Source organism: Zootoca vivipara, chromosome 14, assembly GCF_965207765.1.
Source record: "Zootoca vivipara chromosome 14, rZooViv2.hap1.1, whole genome shotgun sequence".
In the NCBI taxonomy this organism is placed as follows: domain Eukaryota; kingdom Metazoa; phylum Chordata; class Lepidosauria; order Squamata; family Lacertidae; genus Zootoca; species Zootoca vivipara.
Genome location: NC_142597.1, coordinates 39,826,094 through 39,851,035, shown reverse-complemented (window position 1 = coordinate 39,851,035; position 24,942 = coordinate 39,826,094). Strand labels below are relative to the sequence as shown.

At 46.2% G+C, this 24,942-nt stretch overlaps 1 protein-coding gene across 8 annotated transcripts in view; it reads right to left on the bottom strand.

Moving 5' to 3' along the window:
- Positions 1-254: 254 nt before the first annotated feature.
- ACACA (acetyl-CoA carboxylase alpha) overlaps positions 255-24,942 on the bottom strand; it is a 200,598-nt gene continuing 175,910 nt past the window's right edge. For all 8 annotated transcript variants that reach the window (XM_060268325.2, XM_060268324.2, XM_060268327.2 and 5 more), the window contains 4 exons: positions 16,803-16,957; positions 15,495-15,665; positions 6,864-7,000; positions 255-4,631 (listed from right to left, as the gene is read on the bottom strand). In XM_060268325.2, the coding sequence (XP_060124308.1) occupies positions 4,505-4,631; positions 6,864-7,000; positions 15,495-15,665; positions 16,803-16,957 (590 nt within the window). In that variant the 3' untranslated portion in view covers positions 255-4,504. The remainder of the gene's footprint in view (positions 4,632-6,863; positions 7,001-15,494; positions 15,666-16,802; positions 16,958-24,942) is intronic.

Here is a 24,942-nt window from a genome sequence, read left to right as displayed (position 1 = left end):
GGGTTTGCAGTGTTTGGGTTCCAAGTTGTTTGAGAACCAAGGTACCACTGTAGATCCATCTCTGGCTGCAATCTTTCCTGAAGGAGGCATAAATGCTGAGATGGATTTCTTGGAGGCGGAGCCTCAGGTGTTAAAGGTTGCATGAAAGTCTGAAGTTAACGCAGTCCCGATTTCTTGCTTCTGGTTTGTGACAGAAACCGCTGCGCTCTGAAAACACGGAAGCTGCGTCAAGGAATTCACAGCGCAACACAATCTGATGGTTGGAAATTTTTTTATTAAAAGAAACTTGAGGTAAGTGAAATAAAACATCAGCACCACAAGTTGTCCCAAGACATACATCAATTAATACTTCTGTCGGATGGTTCAACTGGGCTCTCTCTCTCTCCACTTGTCCCTTTCCCTGCCTGTATTTCTGCTACAGACTTAATGAGAACAGCATCTTTTAAATCAGGGCTCCCCGCCACGACACCAGTGTGCCTGCCAGTACCTCATATGCTACCCATTGAAAGTAAATAACCCATCTTGTGTTAGGCCACACCCCCATGACAGCCATTTTGTAACTGGCGCTCACGGCACTTTCTCAATATTCCCAATGTGCTTGCTGGCCCCAACAGGTTGCCAACCCCAGTTTTAAATGTTTTGTTCTCTCCAGAAAAGGGGGAGGGGGAGAGCATGTACTCTCACCTTTGCCCACCTGCCCCCACCCTGTTCCCAATCAACATTGTGTGGCCAGCGGCAGGTATAATGCATTTATTAACATTTGCTGATAATCCTCCATTCGGGTTAGACTTCCCGTTTCTACCGCAGTTCTTTTTGGAGGCAGCGCAAGGCGAGGATCCCAAGACATGGTGGTTGACTTGAAGGCCACGGCATCGTCACCAGACTGGATTATTGAAGCTGGTTGCTGCAGAGCAGACAGCACAAAGGTGCTCTTTTTTTGGTGGCATGTGCATCCACCTTGGGCGATTGCTGCAGGCGAACGGGACTCACCTGGCAGTGCAGAACCTGTTGTGGGGATTTGCTGGGTGGCAAGCCCTTGGCCTTACTGATGTGTCGTTTAGAGAGAGAGGAAAGTGGCTGCATGCTTACTACAATTAACATCCTAGAGTTACGCTCAGCTGAAGTTCTCTCTCCTGGAAAGTATTTGGGCAAGGCTTAGGTTTCCTTTAGTGATGTAAACAAACTAAAAAGGGAAGACACTAAACCAGTGTTTGCCAGCCTGGTGCCCCCAGATATTTTGAATTAAACTCCCAGTGGGAACGGTAGCCCAAAACATCTGGAGGGTGCCAGGTTGGTGACAGCTGCGTTAAATCCTCAAGAGGAATGTTAGGAGCCAGCTCCTTCCATAGGGTTCAAAGTACAGGGCGAAAAGTCCTTAGCAGCCTTCCTTTTCAGACACTTTCCATTATTTTCTGAACAGCAATATTTTATCGCTAACCCTGTAGCTGCCTTAAGGACCCTGCTCTGCATTAATTACAAGGCAACCCACTCAGGATGTCTGCTTGGCAGAGGGCACTGCGGTCAACCTTGGCTCTTGGATGTGCATCTATGTGGTACTGGATCATGCCCATCTCCCCCCCCTTTCATTTCAGGGTATGCAAGCTTCTTTAACTGAAAGCAGTGGGACTTGAGGTTGTGGTAGCCAGCTCTTCCTTTCAACAGGACTTGCTCTGAAGTAAGTCTCAGATTACTTGTTATTTTAATAGCTTTTTTAAAAATTGTTTTAATGCTTTGGTGATTGCCCCCTCTGCTTTTTCGGGAAGAAGGGCAGGATAGGATTTTTTTGGGGGGGGGGATATATTGAATTCAATGAGGCTTACTCCTAGGTAAGTGGGATTGCAGACTTTTTTGGATTGGGGCTGGCTTCCCCCTGGATCCAGTCATGCCACAGGGCTTCCAAGAGAACCCATATCTGACATGTCCCCACTTTATAAAATTTGATCCCCACCCCCTTTTGCAATTGGCTGGAACATGTGTATTAATTTAATTCCTTGTAATGAGGAGGAAAGAACATAGTATTTCTTAAAACTGATTTTGCAGAAAGTATTATTTTATTGAATGGTGGTGGGGTGACTCATTTAATGCTGTGTTTCCCCTTCATGAAACACCCCCCCCCAAAGTTGGTGAACTGGTGCAATACTGGCTATCGTCCCAACTAACCATCTGGAAGTCTCATCAAAGGCTCAATAGCTGGACCAACCAGGCTGTGAGTAGCATCTCCTCCTAACACTGGTGTAGCCTTGCGTCTTACACGAGGATTGGCTTCCAAAGGGTCCACTCGTATATGCAGAAAACCAGGAACTGCCCCTCCCCATAAGGTGGAGGGGTGCTTGCCCAGCTTTGGGAAGGAGGTGTGAGGGCTCTAGGACCTTGCCAGAGGACCCCCCCCCCAACTGCCTTCCTGAAAGCCAGGTACGCTCATGATTGTAGGTGAGTGGGAGGGGGGGAATAAATGGAGAGTGGTTTCCTTCACACTCCATGTTTTTATTTTATTTCCTCCTCACCCACACAAGATGTGAGACGCTTGTGTGTGTATGCCATTGGTCCCTGCAGATGCAAGCACCTCTCTGCTCTTGTGCCCTTTTTTTAGCTGTCAGACCTCTTGCTTTGGGGCTTCCTATTGGGGCATCTCATTGGCCACTGTAAGAACAGGATGCTGGCCCAGATGAGCCACTGGACTGATCCAGCAGAGGCTGGTGGCTGTAGGGAAGGCAGCCTGACTGAGCGTGGCATATGCATCCCCTTGCTGCCAATGGGCAACCTGACCCTCCAAAAAAGCAAGGCACCCAAGGCCACAGGTGTGCATGTGAATTCCTGCATAGCTCCCTGAATTGGCACCTTGGTTAAAGTTCTGCTCAGCTGGCAGTTCTTGGATGCTGGCCAGTTCCCACCCCCCTCCAGGCCCGCAAGGCTGCATTTTTTTCTACCTCCCCCTTGTCTCAAGAGACAACACAAAAGGGGGTCCTATACCCCGATGGGGCAGGAGATGCTCAACTTTACCTTTCTGCTCCACCTGTTCAAGGTTAGCTCCTCTGGCACAAGACAGCCAGCCAGCTAGCCCACCACCCACCAAGGCCGAAAGTGTTGATTTACAGAAGTGCCACTTCTAGCTTACAAATTAACTACATTGCCAGCGAAGTATGTAAGGAATTGGAGGCAAGGATAGGCACCTGTGGGGTTTACTGTACAGGAACAACTTCAAGTCCATGCCCCCTACTTTTCAGGGGTAGCCAACACAGTGCCCTCCCCCATTTCATGTTGCTGAACTATACCTTCCATCACACCCAAGAATGATGTCTTAATGCTGATGTGGAGGCCAGGGCCTTCTGAACAGCACCATGTTGACTGCTCCTTACTGAATGCCAAGACGCTGTTCTCCATGAAAACTTCATGGTAGAGCCAGGCCCTATGGAAAGTTACGCTGTAGGATCAGCTCAATTCTGGTAGCACAGTCACGTGATGCAGGGACTGATGGGAGATGTCCTCAGAATCATCTTGAGGGCACCAGCTTGGGGAAGCCTGTGCTACACTTTGTGGACGAGGGATATATAGCTGGGGTGGCGCTTGTTCGTTCTGCTGCAAATGGCAGAATGATTTCAGACAGGATCGTGCCCCAGACGCCTTGCAAAATAGCTTTCATATGAAACAGAAAAGCCCTCAGATTTCTAAGTCCAATAGAACAAAGGGAAACCTCTCCCCTCAAAGGCTGGAGCCTCTTCTAAACACTGTTGTCTGACTATTTTAGCATTGCAGAGCTTTTTATCTGCCCTGCAGACTGGCTTTCCTAGGTTTATTGCATGAACACAGAAATGAAACATCTGATGGCCAATCAATCGTGCACAGAGAGAAATAATAATAATATGACTTTAAAAAAGGCGATGGTTTAAACTTGGTGCATGAAGTGATGGTGACCTCACCACCAGCACGGAAAGAGAGACGACAGGAGTCTAAACCAGTTTAGAGCAGAAGCAGCAAGAGGCGCTGTGGGCCTCCCTTTTAGGGGTGGCGCTACCACCATGCTGCCTAATATGAGTGACAAACACTGGATCTTTCGTGTTTGGAAGGTTGGGAGAAGTCAAGTAACAGACACAATGGACAAAAGTGTACACGAGATGAAAAGCTTGGGCTGGAGGGGGGGTTTCTGTTGAAGGCCCCTGTGGTCACCCCCCACCCTTGATTTAAGACCTCATGGTACCAGGGTACCTTTCATGATCTCAATGGAAGTCACAACAGTGACTGTGAGATGCAAGTCCAGTTTACATTTTGTTAAATAAATAGGTACTACTGTATGACATCCATAAGTTACGTTTGGGGGGGGGAGCCTGTATTCCTGAAGTCTCGCACGACTACTCTGAAATTCAAGTCTGATTTTTAAAAAAGACGCAAAAAAGAAGAAAATAATTAAGAAGTCCTTTTTCCAGCATATCCCCTGCCGGGAGCCAAGATACATGGATGAAAGTAGGGGCAAAATGGCAGGGCACCTTTTCCCTCCAGCCTTGCCGGCTTACGTTGAAGCGGGTGCGTCCATGGTGGAGAGAATGCGCACGATCTCGGCTCGCTGCGTTGATGATATATGCTGGGTCATGTGGACGATGGAATCCATGGCGACCTCCGGGTTGGCCTGCACCAAACTAGGATAAGAAGGAGGGAGGGAGGAAGGAAGGAGGCAGGTCATACGTTGAGCGGTTTGAGAGGCTGCACTTGGTGGTGGTGAAGACAGTTCCTTGGACCCCACAGGACAATAAGGGTCCCTAACACCATCGGCAAGAAGACCCACAAATATGAAAATATATTTGCAACGTACCCCAGTGATGCAAAGAAGATCCTAACCTGCATCTTGGAGAAGAGCCTCTCAAAAGAAAACTGCTCAGCTAAGAATTCTCATCAGCTGCTGAGGCACAAGAGGGATTATTTGGGCACATTCCCCAAGGATGAGAGTTTACCAAACCTTTCACGAGGACCCAGCCCCCAATCAGTTGAAAAAGACTTAATCCTCTAAATGGATCTATAATAGGTTTTTCCGTAAATAGTAATATTGGTCATCATCCTTTTTAAAATGCTTTTGCAGTACATTACAAGTGTATGTTGCTGGTGGGGAAAGCTCCTTGCCATGAAGCAGGCACCGCTCGTTCTCCCCGCCCCCCCCCCCAAGTTATTGATTACAATATTGTTTACAAGTTTTCAGCCATCCTTTTAAGTGGAGCTCTTTATCCCAGTCTGTATTGTACTTGTAACTGTTTGTGTACATAGAATGGTTTTTAAGTTGTTGTTGATGATGATAGTGATTTTTTTTTTATGTGAAAAGCTCAGCGATATTTCATGGGAAGCAACTCATAAATGGAATCAAATGCATAAGTTTTTTTCTGGTTAGCCTTTAAATTGTAAGTCACCTTGTGAAACTCAAAACGCTGCATTTTTTCAACATTTAAAAAAACCCCAACAAAGTCTTGCTGGCCCAAGTGGCTCAGCTGGGTAGTGTGTTAAGATGTGATGAGGGGATTAAAGGGAATGTTCGGTTAGGTTTCTTCAATTTGTACATTGTTTCACACTTATCCAGGTCCAAGCCACTGGAGGCTGAATCCGCTAGGAAACCGTGGAGAGTCGCTGCCTGTCAGTGTAGTACTGAGCTAGGTGGACAAAATAAGGCAGTTTCACAAGTTCCTGCTGAGATAGCTGGCTTGGCCGGAATGATAAAAAATAAAATAAAAAACCCAAGAGTTCCTGTTTTCCTTGAGAAGAAGGAATCCTCATACTGACGTTGGGGCTGTGGGGTGTCAGTAAGACTGGTTAGCAAAGGTGGCAAGGGAGACAAGAAATATTAGGAAGGCCAGGATGCTTTTCTTTGGGGGGGGGGTCACACATTGATCCAAAATGCCCAAACCTTTTACTATACATGAAAGTCCTGCAGGCAGATACAAGGCCTGCGAATTACAAGTATCAGAATGACAGTGGAAAGACCCCCCCCCCATTTGCCAGGTGTGCTTGGGAATTCAGCTCAGACACTGAGGTCCCCCAAAGGTCTTCTACTGCAAGAAGCGAAGTTATAGGGAACCAGGCAGAGAGCCTTCTCGGTCCCGCCCTGTGGAACGCCCTCCCATCAGATATCAAGGAAATAAGACAACTATCTGACTTTTAGAAGACATCTGAAGGCAGCTCTGTTTAGGGAAGTTTTTTGATGTTTGATGTTTTATCGTGTTTTTAATATTCTGTTGGGAGCCGCCCAGAGTGGCTGGGGAAACCCAGCCAGATGGGTGGGGTATAAGTAATAAAAAAAATACTATTATTATGGCTTACTGGGACCATGCAAATGGGTGGGTGTGTGGCACTCACAGCTTTGTTCTGCATGGGTCTTTCTCCCTCCCTCCCCATGGCTCTGTCCTTGGCTACAATTCGCGGTTAGGGTTTAACCACAAGCCTGGTTTTGGACCACACTCTAAGCCAGCTTGACGAGAGGGAGCAGCAAAACTGCTAAGAGCTCCCTGCACACCCCTGGTAAATCTCAGGCCTGGGGGGGGGGGCAAATTCTCGCTAGCCCTGCTTCTGAACACTGCTTGGTGGTTTGTTTTTGCCTGGAATGGGTCCTTGATGATGCTTCCCAATTGCCTGGATTGGGAGAGAGAGAGGAGCGTGTGTAGATGCTAGCTCACTCTGCGAAGGTTTGCGCCCATTGCTCTGCATGCCACCCAACACTGGTGAAAGGTTGACCAGAAGGGAACATGGCCCTCAGTCTCAAAAAAAGGTTCCCCGTCCCTGCGGTAAACCAAAGATTCGGCTTACTGTGGTGCGTGAACAAGGCCATTTGTACAGAATGTGGCGCTCTCCTACAGAGCCTGCCAATGTCCCCTTTCCAGTTGCCGCCTTACCTCCGTATCTGCTTGAGGATGTAGTCCCGAGAGATGTATTTGATGTTTTCATCCACCACCGAGCGGGCACCCTCTTCCTCAGTCAGCTGCTTCTCCAGCCACTCCACCAGGTCTTTGTTGTTATCCCACAAGTACGCCTGCCAAGAGGGGAGAAAACAAGCCTTGTTTGCTTAACTGGCCCAAGTCAGTGGCAATAAGGGGGTCTGTAGACCAGCTTGGGGGTGGAGCACCTGCCCAAAGTCCCAGATTCCATCTGTGGCTGAAAAAAACGCCCTGCCTGAAACAGGAGAGAGCTGCCGCAGTCGGGCTTGATGGATTTTTCCAGCTTTCAAATTCCAAATTCAAAAACATGACGTGGGAATTCAGAAGATATTTTGGTTGCATTGATAGAATTTCATTTAGCTTGGTAAGGAAAATGTGTGTAAAATTGCATAGAATCATTAAAAATGATCGCCAAACAGTTATATATTATTATTAGTATTATTATTATAAGCTCAATAGTTATTTTGACTAGTAATTAATAGCACTTTGGGGGTGACACTTTGGGTGTGTGGAATGAGGGCATGGGCTAGCCTCCTTGTGCTAAAATTATGGTTTTAACAGGGATGGGGTTATAACCTGGGTGTGTGTTGTTTTATTTAGGGGATGGGATTCTATTAAATTATTTTTAAATATTATATCTACCTACCTATTTTGTATTTGTGGGCTGGGGTACTGTTTAGGGGCTTTTGTTTTTTAGTTTGTATTAGTATTGTTAACGGTTTTAATTATTTTTACTATGTATTTTGTACTTTTTATATTGTAACTTTATGTTGTGAACCACCCTGAGACCTACGAATATAGGGTGGTATACAAATAATAAATTATTATTATTGCTATTATTTAGCAGTGCCTGACATTTTCAGAAGGCAGAATTAAAATACTTTAGTTTTTCAAAAGCATTTTTGCTATGCTAAAAACAATAATAGATTTGAATTCCTCACACCCAAAGACATATTTTTAAGATCCCTTGCTGAACAAATTTGCAAAAAAATTAAGCTGCACACCCTACTGCCACAGTCAGTTTGGACAATTTTGAGCTAGATGGATCATGAGCCTCGTTGGAAGTTTTAGACAAGACAGAGTAAGGGATCTCCCAGTTCCTAGCCTATCCCTGTACCTTTAACTTCAATGCTAACATAACTCTATCCTTTGATGCTTAGATTGGTACATCTTAAGTTGCATCCTGTTTATGAATTCCTCTTCTTCCTCACATGTTTTCTGGACATCAAGGGACATGGGCATCTTGGATGTATCTACTGAGAACGAAGGGGCAAGCATGGCTTCTCCCCCACCCCTCCAGCAAAGACTATAGAACACTGTCAATAATATACTTCCTTTAATAGACCTAAGCTTTCTTATTTATTTTTACCAAGTCTCATGTTGAATCTATTTCAACTAAAGGTGTGCTCCAAGGAAAATTAACTTCTGCTGCATACATACACTATACACTAACAAGGCAGCTTCTTTAGATAGGTTTAAACAACACTATGTTTAGAATCAAGAGGACTAGAATCTTGCTTTCTTTTCAGGACAAAGACTGTGGCTCAGTGGTACCAGACATGCTTTGCATGCAGAAGGCCTCAGTTTCAATCCCCAATAGCACCTCCAGGTATAGCTGAGAAAGACTCCTTCCAGAAACCCTGGAGAGCTGCTGCCAGTCAGTGTCCACAATACTGAGCTAGATGGACCAGTGGCCTGCCTTGGTGTAAGGCAGCTTCTTGGGTTTCAGTCCCTGCCTGCTGCTCTCCACCCACATCTAATTAGGCATGCAAGAACCACTTAGCATGAATCAGAACTGGGGTAGCCAAGGTGGCTGGACTACAACACCCATCATCCCTGTTTGGTGGCTGAGGATGATGGGAGCTGGAGTTGAAAATGTTGAAGAGCACCACTTAGGCTATCACTGACCAGAGGAAAAAGCTGCAGCTCAGTGGCAGTTTTGCTGCCTGCAAAAATTAGTGGAAACAGGCAAACGTTTAGTGTTGGAGGTGTCAGAAATGAAACGCCCAAGTCGTACCCAGGAAAGCAGCAAAGGGAAGTAAGGCTGTAGCAATACAGAAATGTCCACTGAAATGTCTTCTCACAAACGTGACAAACCACCCAAAAAAATGTGCTAATGAGCTTCCGCACTAGGCACAAGTCGCAGATCTATAACAGGTTGGTTTTTCTTAATGGATTTTCAGCAGTAAGAGAAAATCCAGACAGAATGTCAAAGAAGTTACAGGCTGGCATTTTGAGACATGGTGCGGATGGTATGGAAAAGGTGTGTGAGCAGTGCCTGTTCCACAATAAATCCCCATCATGCAGCAGCCCCACAGAAAGCGATGGAAGGTGAGCTCTTCTGAGGACAAGCATTTCTCTTCTGCTGGGCTTATCCTGTGTTTCTGCATGAGTCCCTGTTATGCACAGGCCTCCTCAGAAGGATTCCTCTTTCTATTGGGAGCGACTGATGCACAAAATTATCTGGTCTCGGGGGAGGCTGGTTGGAAGGAGGAACAGAGCACATAATCGTGCAGAGACACAACAGGGTGCCACCTCTGAGGATGGGCACCACAGCCTCACCAGTAGGCCAGCTTGAAAAATTAATGTCACTCATGTAGGGAAAGTTTACTAAAGCAGCAATATCCAGTCATTTCTGCTTTGCCTTCCAAAATGCAGCTTTGTGGTAAGCAAGTTACTAGTCCTCATTAGTACTGCAAGCAAGCAAGAAATTGGATTTTTTTTAAAAAAGAAAAACAACGAAGTAGAATTCTGTGCCTCCTGCTTGTAAAACCAGTCAAGGAAACCTAACCCCCTATTTTAGAAGCAGTGACGATTACGAGAGAGGTCAACCACGACAAAAACCTCAGCAGCAATTTTTTAAAAAAATAAATCCTCTTTTTGGATGAAGGGAGGAGGCAAGATCATTTAGCTCAGTATTTGCTAGGTAGTTGACTACATAATCATTCAGGAGTGTGTTAGAAGCCTAATAGCCTTCTCTCCTAGCTTCCCTCTGCCTCTCATTTTCTTTACAAATCATTTAAGAATCGTTAATGGTTTCCGGAGGAGGGAAAAAAAAAAAACCCAAGTACCACCATTAGCGCTCATTCATATTTATGTCATTTTATTTGGGTAATTAAACACAAAAGCTCATCATTTAAAGGTGCACTATCCTTCTCAGTTATATCGCTAACCAAGTCAAAGTCGGAATGACAATGAATTCCGCATCATGATTTAATAGGCGGTCGTGTCAAAAAAAAAAATCAGAGATGAAGTATCTCGGCGGCTTAAGGGCTGCAAGCAGCTGCTGCGCTCCTTGGAGGGGCAAGCCCATGGCCAAGAGGCAAGCAAACAGCAAACGTGAAAAAAAAACCACACAGGCCTGAGCCTGACTCCCAGAGAAGCATCCTTTGGGCCACGGGGATGCGTCAAAATGAGCCTTAAGATTCACTCGTGAATCGCAGCCAAAAGGCAAAGAGAAAAAGGAGGGAACCACAAGGAGAACCACTTTAGCCACATGCTTTAATACGGCGTTTGCCAAATGCTACAGCGGTTGGGATTATAACCCCCCCCCCCAGGTTGTGTGTAATGGTTTTAGTTGCTTAGCTAGAAGCCGTAACAAAACTTAAAGAGCATTAGGAGCTGAGTTACAAATTTAGCTCTTAATTCCTTGGCTATCGGGAAACGTACCGAGTAAAATAATTTCCCCCTTGCCCCTGTCATCCTCAAGCATACAGCTAAAAAAAAAAAAGGCCCAGCCCAACCATAATGGTCTTTCTTGCATTTGGTAGATTTAAAACAAATTAATATGGCCATGAGGGTTCTATTCTGCATCCTTTTTTAAATAAACAAGCAACAGAAATCCTCAGGAGGCCAACGACAGTATGGCCCACAAGTTGTAAATGCATTGTACTCTGCAAAACTGGAAAAATAAATTATCCATAATGTAAAAGGGAAAGGCTTTTATATATGGATCTCAAAAAGCAAATCCAAGTTTGGAGTGGGAGGCAAGGAATGCATTGAAGTTTTTTTTTTATACCAGAAACCTTGCTTTGTTTCAGTATTAGATTGCTCTTGAAACATTTCTCTGCTATGATGGGTGGAAGCATCATTAAAAAGAGAGGGAGAGAAATAAGCCACAGTTGAGTGGTTAAGTAAATGCTCAGCACATGAGCGATCCCAGGTTCTCCATTTAAATAATTTTTTGCCTGATCTCTTGCAAAGCTGCTGCTTTAGAAAATTCAGGTAATAATGGCTGGACGGTGTAGCTAAGAACTGCTAACGTTAAGAATCTGTGCCTGCTCCTCCCTCCCTGTCCCTTTTTCCTTTTGTGTCATGACTTTTAGATTGAAAACCTGCAAGCAGGGAATCTCGGCTTTAATTATGTGCAAGCCTCTTTTTTGGTGGTTACAATCGCTCTAAATATATGATGAAACCTCATGGCACCACTACAGGGCTGGCCGGGGTGCTTCTTGGACCAACTGCAGTATTTATATTGAGGGAGAGATGGAGAGATCCTTGATTTTCACCGCTCCCAAAATTACAAGCGAAGCTCACAACTGAGGGCGATTTTCCTAACAAGCTGCGGGGAGAGCCTTGGCAGGTTGAATTTAAATCATCTCTCAGCCTCAGCTTCCCCTAACTAGGAGCAATGGGTGACCCTCTGGCAGGGTTATTAGGAAGGCAAATTTGGAGGCTCAAGGCCTGGCTCTTGAACAGATTCCCTCTTGATTTAAATACTGCACTGCACTGATCCTGGAAAATTCCTCTGGCTCTGAAAAGCTCAGCTGGCCACATGTCTGGTACAGAGCACATACACAATTTCTCTCTCTTCCTGCTCACCTATAGCCAATCACTCAGTGAGTATAGAATACTTTATGTAGGGCCTTCTCACATACAATATTCTCACCATCAGCACTGTTCTGAGTGCCAGCCCTACAGGCAACGAATTTACCCTCCAAGGCAATGTGGCTCCCAGATGTTGCCTGACTACAACTCACCACTGTCCTTTCGGGCTGGGGAGAGGTGCGATCTGGAGTCCAGCTACATCTGTCCATCTGATCTGCTCATGACACTTCGATCCCACCTTTCCTCCAAGGAACTCAAGGTGGCGTACATATTTCTCTTCCCCATTTCATCCTCACAACAACCCTGCGTGGTAGGCCAAGCCAAGAGTGAATGACTGACTCCAAGGTCAGTGAGCCTGATGGGCTGAGTGGGGATTTGAACCCTGGACTCCCAGGTCCTTATCCATCACTCTAACCCAGGCATCCCCAAACTGCGGCCCTCCAGATGTTTTGGCCTACAACTCCCATGATCCCTAGCTAACAGGACCAGTGGTCGGGGAAGATGGGAATTGTAGTCCAAAACATCTGGAGGGCCGAAGTTTGGGGGTGCCTGCTCTAACCACTACACCACACTGACTCCCCTGGAGGGCCAGTGGTTTCCCCCCATTCCTGCTCTAAGGAGAGGACCTTTTCAGCAGTGGCACCAGCGCCCAGAACGGTGTCGGGGAGAGGGATGGAGTATGACGAACAGAGGAAGCTGCCTTACACTGGGTCAGATCATTGGTCCATCTATCGCGGTGTTGTCTACACTGGCTGGCAGCAGCTACCCAGAGTTTCAGGCAGGAGTTTCTCCAAGCCCTACTAGGAGATACTGGGGAATGAGCCTAGGACCTTCTGCATGGATGCAACGCAGATGCTCTCTACCAGACCACCAGCACAGGCTTATAAAGCAGGCAGAGGCAAACCCGGCCCTCCAGATGTTTTGAGACTACAACTCCCATCATCCCTAGCTAACAGGACCAGTGGTCAGGGATGATGGGAGTTGTAGTCCCAAAACATCTGGAGAGCAGAGTTTGCCTACGCCTGTTATGGAGTATGAAGCATAACCACAGGCTTAACAAGGTTAAAGGGAAGGGGTAGATGCTGTTGCCATCTGAATGGAAATTGGGGAAGCAGCTTCATGTTCACCCCTGTTTGTAACCACCTCCCCAAAATGCCAAGGGTGTCTCTGTGTGCTACCTTTTCTTTTTTTGCACAGGTTAAAAATGCTTGCAAAAAAGGCCCTACTCTATTTTGGCTTAGCTCTGTTATTTTATAATACAGTATTGTGCTTTTTTTAAAAAAACCTGCTGGCTATGAGCCACCTTGAGTGGCTTGATAGTGCAAAAGCAAGCAGGTTAAGTGTAAATAATTTTTTAAAAGGTAACACAGATTACCAAACACGTTCCGCATTTGAAAATATTGCATAAATCAATTATAATAGGGTCTGACAACCAACTAATTTTGTGGTGGTTGCTGATTAATCAGCTGACCTATATTAAAGTAAATTTGCATATTAAAAAACAAATATAAGTAAGGACTTTTTTATCATTTTTGAGATATGTATTATACTTGGAACTAACTAAAGCTACTGTCAATTATTAGAAGGTTGTATTTTAGGAATCTAGAACATTGCCACAAGAGCTGCAAAAACATACAAGTTCAAACCCAATCAGTATTATGGAAGGCTGAGATTTAAAGGATTGGGTTGGCACTGATTTTGATGCATCCTTCAAATGCATTCTGCAGAACGTTGCTTGTTTCAGTGGCTTGCGGTCTTCTATGAGAAAGAGCTACTGTATAGTTTTTCATCTAGAAAAGGCAAACTATCTGCTTGTGTGAACGACCCAACTTCAAGTCCCGTCCCGTCCCCCCCATCCAATTTGGCAGACGGAAAGGAGAGGGGGCATGGATACCTCAGCTCCACTAATCAATTAAATCAGGGGGCAACATTTTAACCTAAGGTGTAAACTTCTTGTTCAGGAGTCTCCTGACGAAATCTATTAAAATCCTGCGATGGCAGAAAATAATAAAATTGCGACGGTTGCCACATTATTTGCAATTATTCTTATTTTAAACCTGCAGCCACAGCCGGCTGCTCCAACCCCCAGACGCAACAGTGATGCTCCGCCGCATACAAATCAAGGTGTTCAGAAGCCATTGAGGAAGAAATCCCCCCTCCCTCTCCCACTGTTTCCTATCCCATCCCAGCACCGCCACCTCCTATCCACACTGCAAATGCCTGCTACTTTGCAGACCTGGGTAAAGCCAGGATTTGCGCGAGAATCCCAACACTTTTAGTTTAGGCGAATATTTAATACTCTTATTAATCATTTTTAATCCGTTTGCCTTTAATTAAGAAACAGCATGATGCTCTCCTATCAACATATGCCAGGGAGCAGATTAATTGTGGCTTAAGATAACTCTCCTTGATTGGTGTAATGTATTAGCTAACTAGATGCCTGGCTCTTTTTTTTTCTTTTTCGCTTAAAAAAAAGAAAAGAAGTATGCTCAGACACTACCTTCAAAATCCTGGAGCCCTCCAGAGGGTGTGTGTGTGTGTGTGTGTGTGTGTGTGTGTGTGTGTGTGTGTGTGATTTCCCCCCTCCCCAAATATATTTTTCTCTTCCAGCGCCCCAGAGCACTTCAGAGGAGATATGAATCTATGTATCCCAACTGCCCTTCAAGTCACAGAACAGGAAGGGCGTAACAGCACGTCTGTGATAAAGGAGCAGCGGCTGTAGAGCCTGTCCAGCATAAAATATAACCAAGGTTGAAAACAGAGAATGAGGTTCGTGATGTGAAGGGAGAGAGAAGGGAACACAACAAGCTCACTTGGATAGGTTAAAATAAACAGGAGGACCACTAAGATGTTCCTTTTGGAAAGAGGCAGAAATAAGTACAGTAGTTCCTAAAGAGTAGGATGAGTGAGGCCTCCAAAAATTCAACCGCTTCAAGGAAAATGCTCCTAAGCATCTAATGTGTCAGTTCTTGGCAGAAAAGCTGAACTGCAATAGAAGATCCCTCTGTACGTTTAGAATCTACTCTCTGGGCAAAATCAGGCACAAACCAGACTGAAGATGTCTACCACAGAACTCTCCCACCCCACATATTTGTTTTCTACGTGGAGAGAAACCCCTGCATCCCAGACACGTTTCTCGGGAAGGATGAGGTCTAACCTGGATCGAGTCCATCAGATTCTGCCTTGTGGACCAGCTGAATTCTTTGCTTAGTACAAATTACTAGGCGGAAGTGCCTGGTGTTTGCCTCCCCAAAAAGAAATCAGTGCGTTCTTTAAATCAGTGGTTCAAATCTGCTCGCTTGTGAAAGGTTCAGCCTGCCATCTTGATTCAAAACCCATTGAGATATCTAGGCGCAGACAAAACCTTGCTCCTTCATTTTAGGAACTGCCACACAGAATTTGGTTACGATATCGTAAAGAGGTGTCCAAATTGCATAGGTAACAGACCAAGAGAGAAAGAATTCTCCCAAACATGTAACAGATGCAAATCGCATCACCTAACTCAATCTGCCCGTTTTGCATAAACTTATTCTGACTTTGTTAGCCGTGAGGTGGGCAGAGAAAGGAGATTTCCCCTCGTCTGCAGACCACTAGGAATTCTACACAGCTCCCCATCACCCCAACCTTAGCTTCTAGGAATCTGCCAGGCTTTGACCCCACGCATTCACTTTATAGCCATGAAGGAGGACTGTAAAGGCAAGACCTTCCAAATGTGGGGTGGATGTAAGCCAGAAAAAGGTATGCGTTTATATTTATATTTACCTTGACCGTGCCCTCAACTTCCACAAACCAGCGTCTCAGCATGGCTTGGATCTGGCCATCTGTCAGTTCTGGGTTGGCATCGTGGATTTTCTTCTTGACCAGGTCCTCAAGGAGAAGGCGCCGGAGCCTCCAGTAAAAGAAAGTGCGGGATGTTTTCCACTCCAGAATATCCTGTGCGCATAGAGTGGGGGGGGGGCAGGGGATGAGTTGCAATGGACGTGGCAAATAAACCCCCGAAACACTAAGCCAAGAGAGGGGGAACCTCTGGTCCATGGGCCTAACTTAGACCACCAGGCCTCCCCATTTGGCCCAAGAGTCTGCTTAGCCAAGGCATACCTCCCTGCCCTCCACCAGGTATGGAGTAGGTAAAGTCACAGGTCATTGCGATGACGGATGTGGGGCCCCAACCACCTTGGTAGAGCACGAGACTCTCAATCTCAAAAGTCGTGGCTTCACAATGCCTCAACAAATGAAACTGATTTGCAAAAATGCTATGAGAGACATTGCACATATCTTTGTAAACCAAGAAAACCTTTGATAAAAAATAAATAAATAAAAAAGTCGTGGGTTCAAAACCCATGATGGGCAAAAGATTCCTGCATTGCAGGGGGTTGGACTAGAGGATCCTTGTGGCTTCTTCCAACTCTTCAGTTCTACGATTCTATGAAATATATGACCTGTGAGAGACAAGGTTCCGGGTTCAATCCCCAATGGGAATGCCCTCTGTCTCTGTCTGTAACCCTGGACAGCCAATGCCAGTCAATGTAAGCAAGAAGAAGAATATTTTTTTGTACCCCACCCATATGAGTGGGTTGCCCCACTCACTCTGGGGCAGCTTCCTACAGAATATACAGAAACACAACAGACCACCACACGTTAAAAGCTTCCCAGGGCTGCCTTCAGAGGTCTATAGAAGGTTGTATAATTATTTACCTCTTTGACACCTGACAGGAGGGTGTTCCACAGCGAGGGCACTTCGTGGACCAATGGTATCGGGCAACTTGCTGTATTCATGTTCACATCTGATGCCAAAGAGGTTTGTGTCCCTGCAACCTCTAGATTGCAAACTCTTTCCCTAAGCGTTGCTAGGGATAATATCCCCAAGGTTGCTTGAAACTCTCTTTTCCTTTCCAAAATTTTAATACTAATGCCGCATGGTTAGTATAAATCACGGCTGGCCACGCCCCACCCACCCCTGCTTCTTTGAAATTTAGGGCTGTGAGGACTTCCTCAATGACCATTCAAAGGATGTCTGCACATGCCGGAGCTTTTGACAGCAGCAGCAAGAAAAGGATTCATCGTACTTACCGTAATGACACCCTTCTCCTGCATCCGGCCGGGCGTGTCGTGCAAGTCAGCAAACTGCACTGCTACCTGATGGTAAATGGGAATTAGGAATTCCTCCCGTTCCTTCAGCTTGGTCTCCAGTTCCTTCCGCTCAGCTGGGCTTAGCTCCGGGGTGCCTGAAATCAAACAACAACCATAAAAAAGGATACCTGTCAGAGACCGCAGGGGAGGAGAGAGAGAGAGAAAGAAGCAGAAGGAACAAGCCACAGGGAACAACAACAAAAAAAACCACACACTCTCAGCTCCTCCACCCCTAAAGCTTAGAAACAAGCATTTACTCGGGTTCCCTCGCAGGCGAATAAGCAAGCTCAAGACCTCAAAGAGATCCCAAGGCGCAGAAGAAAAAAAGCACAGAAGATACTGAGACACTGTAGATATCCCCAAGGCCCTGAAGAAAAATAGGCAGAAGGTCCCGTGAGCCCAAAGGCCCCTCATTTTCACACCATTATATCCTTGGCCAGTTCAGTATCCTGCAATCCAACCCAATAGTTCTGATACAGAATCGGAGCAGAGTCAAGCACAGAGAGAGCAGAATGCATTTATAAAATGCATGCAAATCTACAGAGATCGCAGCTTCACACGCCATAATCTACTGTGCTTCCAAGATCTAGATTTTGAATTTCCAAGCTACAGAGCAGGGTTGCTGGAAGGAACTGAAGGACAGAGGATAAGGAGATGAAATGAGTTGGAGGGACAGAGAACAGCGTTCTTGGGCGAAGCACAAGGATCTGTGTGGGACAAGAAAGAAGCACACACATATCCCTGTTAGCCAGTCCCGCCTGCTTCATTCAGAAAATTCTGACCCTGTTGCTGAGTTATATAAGCTCCAGATGTGGTGGAATTCCCACCTGCCTCGCCAAGCAACACCTGGAGAGCCACAGGCTGCCCACCCCTGCTTTCAGGAGATTAGGTCTGCATTTCTGGACTGGGCCAAGATCTACCCAGCTCCAACAAAAAGGAGAACCCAATGGGTTAAATAACCGCCAATCAAACTGGGATCTTAATGTCAAAATACATGCATTCAGTTGATACATGCATTTTTCATCTCACTCTGCATCAGAACTACTTTTAACTGTTTTCATATGTGCAATTTTTTTTTGAGTGGTCTATAAATTCTTTTGAAAAATCAAAAATACAGGGCCAGTTTAGAAACACCGCTATGCTCAGTGCAACATGAATGAATGATGACCCATAAAGGCGGCACTCTGGGCAGATCACTGCAATGCGCTTGGCTCCAAGGCCCACTCAGAGCTAGCACCACGGACAGCTCAAAGCAGGGTGCTCAGTCACTGTGTGTCCTTTGATCCAATGGGGATTTTAATAGGCTTAGCCACACTTGACTATGGCTGGAATCTAATGGTGGAATTTGCATTTAACATTGTATATGCACCTCGGAATGAAGCCAAACAGAAGCTGAGCTGGCCCGTGCACTGGAGCCATTTCACCTGAGGGCCATGCTGGGGAAAGCAAGAATTTGTTGTTGTTTAGTCATTTAGTCGTGTCCGACTCTTCGTGACCCCATGGACCAGAGCACACTGGGCACTCCTGTCTTCCACTGCCTCCCACAGTTTGGTCAGACTCATGTTCGTAGCTTTGAGAACACTGTCCAACCATCTCCAAAGCAAGAATAGCCATCATGTTTCTTCCCATTGCAAATAGCAGGTCTTTGGGGAGGACAATTCCAACTGGAACTACAGTGGGCACATAAAGGCTTAACCACACACACACGTGCGCACGCAATTGGCCCACCACACTATTTAAATTAGCAACACAGGGGGAAACCACATGACAAGTGTCACGTGCAGCTTTGTACTGAGGGGGAAGGCCACCTGCTCCCTATACACGTCAGTTCAGAACCTCAGAGTAACCCTCTTCTCCTTCAGATTGAGCCTGGCTTATGCCAAGTTTGCTACCAGCCAGTTAACGGTATCCCTGCCTGTCCCTCGGGGAGGTCTCATTAACAACAGGAAAGGCCCCGAGACCTTTCTCTAGGCCTTCTCTGAGGAAGGCAGGGAGGACGATGACAAGGGAGAGGGCCTTTTCAGTGGTGGCTCCCCATCTCTGAAACATTCACCCCAGAGAGTTCTGCCTAGCACCATCATTAGCATCCATTCAGTGCCAGGTAAAGACTTAACATTCCCCTGCATGGCCCTTGGTGGATTGAGCCAATTCTCTTCTACTGTCAGTGTGCTGTCAAAGCATCCTATGGCTGTTACTGGGGGAAGGGGCTGCTTTTTACATGCTGTATGAAAGCGTTGGCATGATTTTTTAAATATTTTCTATGGTGCAATATATTTAAGTTAACAACATTAAAGAACAATACAACACAATTATTATTAGGCCTTGTGGACATGCCAAGAGTCACTGACGGCTGAAGGATGAGGCCTACTGCACTTCTCCTGTCTATAGCAACCCCTCCCTGTCACCAGTCCTACCCCCACCCCCACCCCGCCACTCACAAAGGCTTAGTTGGATTAGCAGAGAGTAGGAACTGGAAGAGTGAGCTGAGGACCACGTCCCTAGCTCTCCTCTGGGTGCCTTCCACCATAAAAGATAAGGCAGGAGCCAACTACAGAGACAGACTTTTCAGCGGTGGCACCTTGCATCTGAAAATCCTCTCTCCAAGCAGCCTCACCAGGGACCCACTTTGTTGACATGTGGGCAACTTGTCTACTGCTTTGAAGAAACATTTTATTTTATTGTACTAGAATTGTTAACCACACTGTGGCCCAGGAACACGGGTTGATGAAAGTTCCGAGGTCTACATTTGAATAAAACTAAAGGAAAATCCCCAAACCTTCTTGGGGAAAGCACAGACAGAGGCTCTTTCACGGATTTTTTCTGGGGTGGGTGGGTGGGTGGGTTATGAAACCAAATTAATTATGGGGCGAGCTGGAGATTGTTCATCCATCACTAGCTGTCAGTTGTTTAAGCCAGAGCATGATGGAGGTGGGGGGAGAAACAGAAAATCTTAACTGGAGTCACCGGTACATTAGGAAGGTGCCTTCAACCAAGTCAGCCTATTGGACCAAACAGAGCAGTACTGCTGACACTGACTGGCAGTGGCTTTCTGGGGTTTCAGGCAGGGCTCTCTCCCAGCCAGGGGTTGAACCTGGGGCCTTCTGCATGCCAAGCAGATGCTTTGCCACTGAGCCATGGCCCTTCCCTGAAAGATGCATGTCACAAGCAGGGGGGGGGAGGAACCAGAGCGGAAGAAAGAAAGGTTTGATCATATGCAAGGCAGGGAAAGGGGGGGGAGGTAAAGGCAGTCCCCAGAACCAGGACCTATTCCAAAGTGTGCAAATATGCAACGCTGACCTCTGCACGCAAAGGGACTGGAGTTGACAGCGTGTGAGAAGCACATGCTTCATAATTGCAGCATTACATTTTCATGTTGTGCTGCTGCATTCTTCTAACATAAGCCAAGCACACCTCAACAACTTTATTACACTAGGAATCAGGTGTGGGAAGGCTACTGCTAGTGCCATAATTTTTTAAATACAGTGCTGTGCTGCCTTCTTTTCTATTGCTTTTTTTTTAAGGAATCCCCCCTTTTTTTGCAGGACAGCAGTAGTTGTTAAGGAAGCAAACACTCATGTATTCCAGACCGTCTGCCACCCTTGTGTTGTCGAGCCAGCCCCGGTAATGATGCAGGTGAGATTAACAAATATGTCAATGTCTATTTTCTGCTTAATTTAAAAGTGGCGTCTATAAAGATTTTTTGGCTTCTGAACCCTCTTCTCCTGAAAGAAAGAGGTAACAATGAAGGATGGTGAAGGGGGGGGAAGAGAGAAGGGGAATAAAGAGTGATTATCCTATCATTGATTGATTGTCAGGAACGTTTCTTATTCACTGGGTATTGTAAAAGGCTAAGCTCTCAATCAATTCCATAAGACCCCTGTACAATTAAATATAAAGGAATAGGTTTCTTTCTTTTGCAGTCAGATCATCAGGCCTCACACTTAAAAGATGGGGAGGGCTTTTATGCCTGTGCAAATAAGAAAATCTTCAAGGGACACCTGAAGGAAGCAAACGATGGTTCCCACCGAACCTGTACCACTAGGGAGCTTCACAGGGGCTCACCTGCCACACTAAAGACTCATTCCCTAGTGATGGCCAACTGAATCTCAGGGGTCGCGTGGGGAACAACCAGAAGTGCCCCATCAGAGGATCTCAGCCACCAGGAATCTGTCCTTAAGTGTCATGGACTGGTAGATGCAGAGGAATGGTGGGAGGAACCAGTTGGGGAGGGAAGAAGGCTCAGAGTCTGGGGAATGGTGGTGAGATGGTGATGAGTGGTCAAAGGGAAAAGAGGGAGAAGACTGGGAGGAGGAGGAGGAGGAGGAGGAGGAGGAGGAGGAGGAGGAGGAGGTGTCAGAAGCTGAAGAGGCAGCAGGGCTTAGTGAGCAGGGAGAGTCCGCGGCAGGGAGAAGTCCAGAATCGGAGGCAGAGGCTGAAGCAGCAGAGGAGGGAGGCCAAGAGGCAAAGATGAGTCTGGCTGGGAAAGAGTCACAGGTGTCTCCTCTTGCTGTGACCAAGCTCCCTTCTCTGCTGACCCCCAGAACCAGAAGAGGCATGAGATGGGAGGAGCAAAGACAGGCACGCAGGTGCAATCTCCGATTGCTTGGGGAAAGCCCTGGGGAGGAGGCAACATATGCAGCTGCAGGGAGGCAGGGACTTTTAGTCTCGGTAACTGATCTTCATGGAGTAAGACCACCGGGAATGAGCTGCTATGCTCACTAGGCCCGGCACTCAGCCAAGTGTGTGGAGATCATGCTTTTGCTAATAAAGAGTTAACTCCCAACTTTGAACTGACCAGCGTACTCCTGTGTCAGAAAGATACTATGGGACCAAGTTGTTTAGGGCGTTGTAAATTAACACAAGTACCTTGCAACCAGTGCTACTCTCCACAGCGGGGTAACAGGTTGCCAGTAATCTGCTCCTGTGAGCAGTCTGGCTGCTGCATTCTGCGCTAGTTGAAGCTTCTGGACCAACTTCTGGACCAAATGCAAGGGTAGCCCCACATAAAGCGCATTACAGTACTCCAGCCTTGAGGTTACCAATGCATGGACCACTGGAGTCACCAGGCTGTTGCGGTCTAGGCACATTCAGGAGGCTAAGGCTACCAATGGCTACGAGCCATGATGCCAGTGTTCCACCTCCAAGGCAGTATATGCATCTGCATACTAGCTGATGGGAGTCACAAGTGGGGAGAAGGCTACTGCACCCGTGTCTTGTTCGCAGGCTTCCCAGAGGCACCTGGTGGGCTGATGTGAGACCAGGAAGGTGAGCTAGATGGGCCATTGGCCTGATCCAGCAGGCTTTTCTTTGCATTCATGGATCTCCGAACACTAGTGCCGTTGAGAGGCAGATTGCATTTGCAGAAGCTATCAGCACAGACAACTCACACACATTGTTTTTTTGTTTTTTTAAGGAAGATTCCCACAGCTGCAAATTTCCAACAATGCATCACCCTACGAAGTCATCTGATGCCAAATGGCCATTCTGGAACTCCCAATGTACCAAGCAGGCAACGGCGGGGGAGAAGATGACAAGTCTGAAGGGGTTTTAGAAAGAGATGGACGCTCTCTAGCAAGCCAAAGATGTTGGCTAGTCCATCCCTCCCAACCCGGTGTGTGTCTCATGATGTGTGTGACCTATTATCTTCAATAGGTCAACAACCCATAAGCAGCTGATCTGAGAGGACATTATTTACCATGGTGCTGTGAGAACATTATTATTAATATTTCTGAACATTTAAAACTCTTACCATATAACAAAATCTGTGCTTCTCCCAAGTTGTAACAGATCACGACCGAAAGGAAGAGGGCAAGTAAACAACAGAAAAGTTAGAAAGCCGCCAGTCGCTGCATTTCTTTCCATCTCTCCCAATTTCCCAAGCCAAAATAGCACCGAGAGCCACAATCTCGAATGCTGTTAAGACACCACACGGCGTTCATACAATAAAATCAATGCTAAAAAACTCATTTAACCTGAAAACGTGACACGCAAAGACTGATCTAGGCTCCTAGTAGTTCAGCATCCCTTACCTACCGACATTGAGTGAACGGAAACTCCAGAAGATTCCTTAAATACTGGGTCATGCTATTTGCCCACCTAGCCCAGTTTTACCAACTCTGACTGGAAGCAGCTCTCTAGGGTCTCAGGCAGGGAAAGGTCTCCCACCGTAACTAATGCCTGATCCTGTTAAGCTGGAGATGCCGGGGACTGAACCTACGAGCCTTCTGCATGAAAAACAGGGAACCTCAGTCTCGGGGTGTGTGTGTGACATACGTGGCCCTCCAGGCCCCTCTAACTGGCCCTTGGGATCCCGACAAGGCCACATTCCTCACTGGCCCTACTCTGCACCTTCCTCAAGTGATTCTACCTGGCTGGGGAAAGTGTGCATGAACTGAGGTAGAATGCCTCTTGCTTGCTGGATGTGTGTATCAGGCCACACACACTTTTGCCACACCCATCACCCAGGGGTCCGCGAGCTATGCCAGAGGGGTCCGCAAGATGCTATTAGAATAAAAAATATATTAAATATATTTCGTATGATAACAGATTTTTTGTTTTGGCCGCTTCCTGCATGAGCAGAGTCTAGCGCAAAACTAGAATTAGATAGAGGCAGTAGTTCTGCTGTATGCCGTTAGGTGGCGCTTTACAAACACTACTGTTTTGCAAAGAGGCAGCACACGCATTCTACTAACGCTCACCTCCCCAAGATGCTTTGCGCGCATCGGCTTCATTTGTGCGCTACTGCGCAGGTACCCTGTCTTCTCCATTCCCCTCCCTCCTCCCTGGCACGCGCTGCCTCTTTGTAAAACAGTAGTGTTTGTAAACATAGCGTTGTTTTTCGCGGAAGCTACAGTTCGCGTAGTTAAAAATGGACCGTTGGTTAAAAAGTGGTTCGCTAAAACGACAAAGGCCTACAGATGAAGAGGAAGATAATGCATTTGATGTTCAAGCAAGTAAGTCAGTGACTCTCGAACCGATCTTGTCAGTGTCCATTGAACCTAAATCGTCGGCGTCCCTTGAACCTAACCCTTCCAAGATCAGTGTTAAGCTTACTGGAAAAATTAGATTAGGAATTAGGAATTAGATTTAGGATTAGGAATTAATGGGGGTCCTTGTCACAATAGCGGCTCGATGAGGGGTCCTCGAGAAAATTTTGTTGGGAATCCCTGCCTTAAGCATTTCCATTCAGTCCTCCAGCTCCCATCTGTGGCTATGGGTATACGAAGCAGCTCAGTTTTGACTGCCTTACTGAGCTCCGGACCACAATGCCTTTTCTGTGGTGGGCTCCCTGCTTATGGAATGCTCTTCCTAGGGAGACCTGCCTGGTATCATCACTATCTACTTTTAGGCAAAATAGTTTCTTTTTACCCAGCCTTTTGGCCGTAATCTGGAGGGGTTTTTTTTGTTTTTTTAGATATTTGTGATTTCTTTCAGTGGGTGGGATGTGGTACCCTGTTTTCCCCATTTTAAGACGTAGTCATAACATAAGCCATAGCAGGATTTTTAAGCATTCAAGGAATATAAGCCATACCCCGAAAATAAGACATAGTGATAGGTGCAGCAGTAATGACAGCCGCGGCAGCAGGAGGGAAAAAATAAGACATCCCCTGAAAATAAGCCATAGTGGGGTTTTTTTTGAGGAAAAATAAATATAAGACGGTGTCTTATTTTCAGAGAAACATGGGTAGGTCTGCCTTTTTAAAGTATGAATGTGATTATGGTTTTTATTCTGTTTTGGTTTTATGCGGGTTTTAATCTCTGTACTACTATGTAAGTTGCTTTGGGTTACGTTTTGTAAAGAAAAATGAAGGAAACTGGAAGTCTGAAGGTGTATAAGGGACAAGTTAAGTGTGAAAGGAGAACGGGAGAAGAAATCATACTCTGCGAGGTGTAAAGGCAGTAAGAGAAAACGCAAAATAAATGGCCTTTTCCAGTTAGCCTCTTTATCAGCAAATTCTGCCCCCAAAGGGGAGACTGGATCACAATACTTCCAGAGCCAATGCCTGTACTTAGTTTGAGGAAAACTGAGCTGCAGAACTCATTGCCACAAGGAAATCACCATGCCAAAGAATTCAGACAG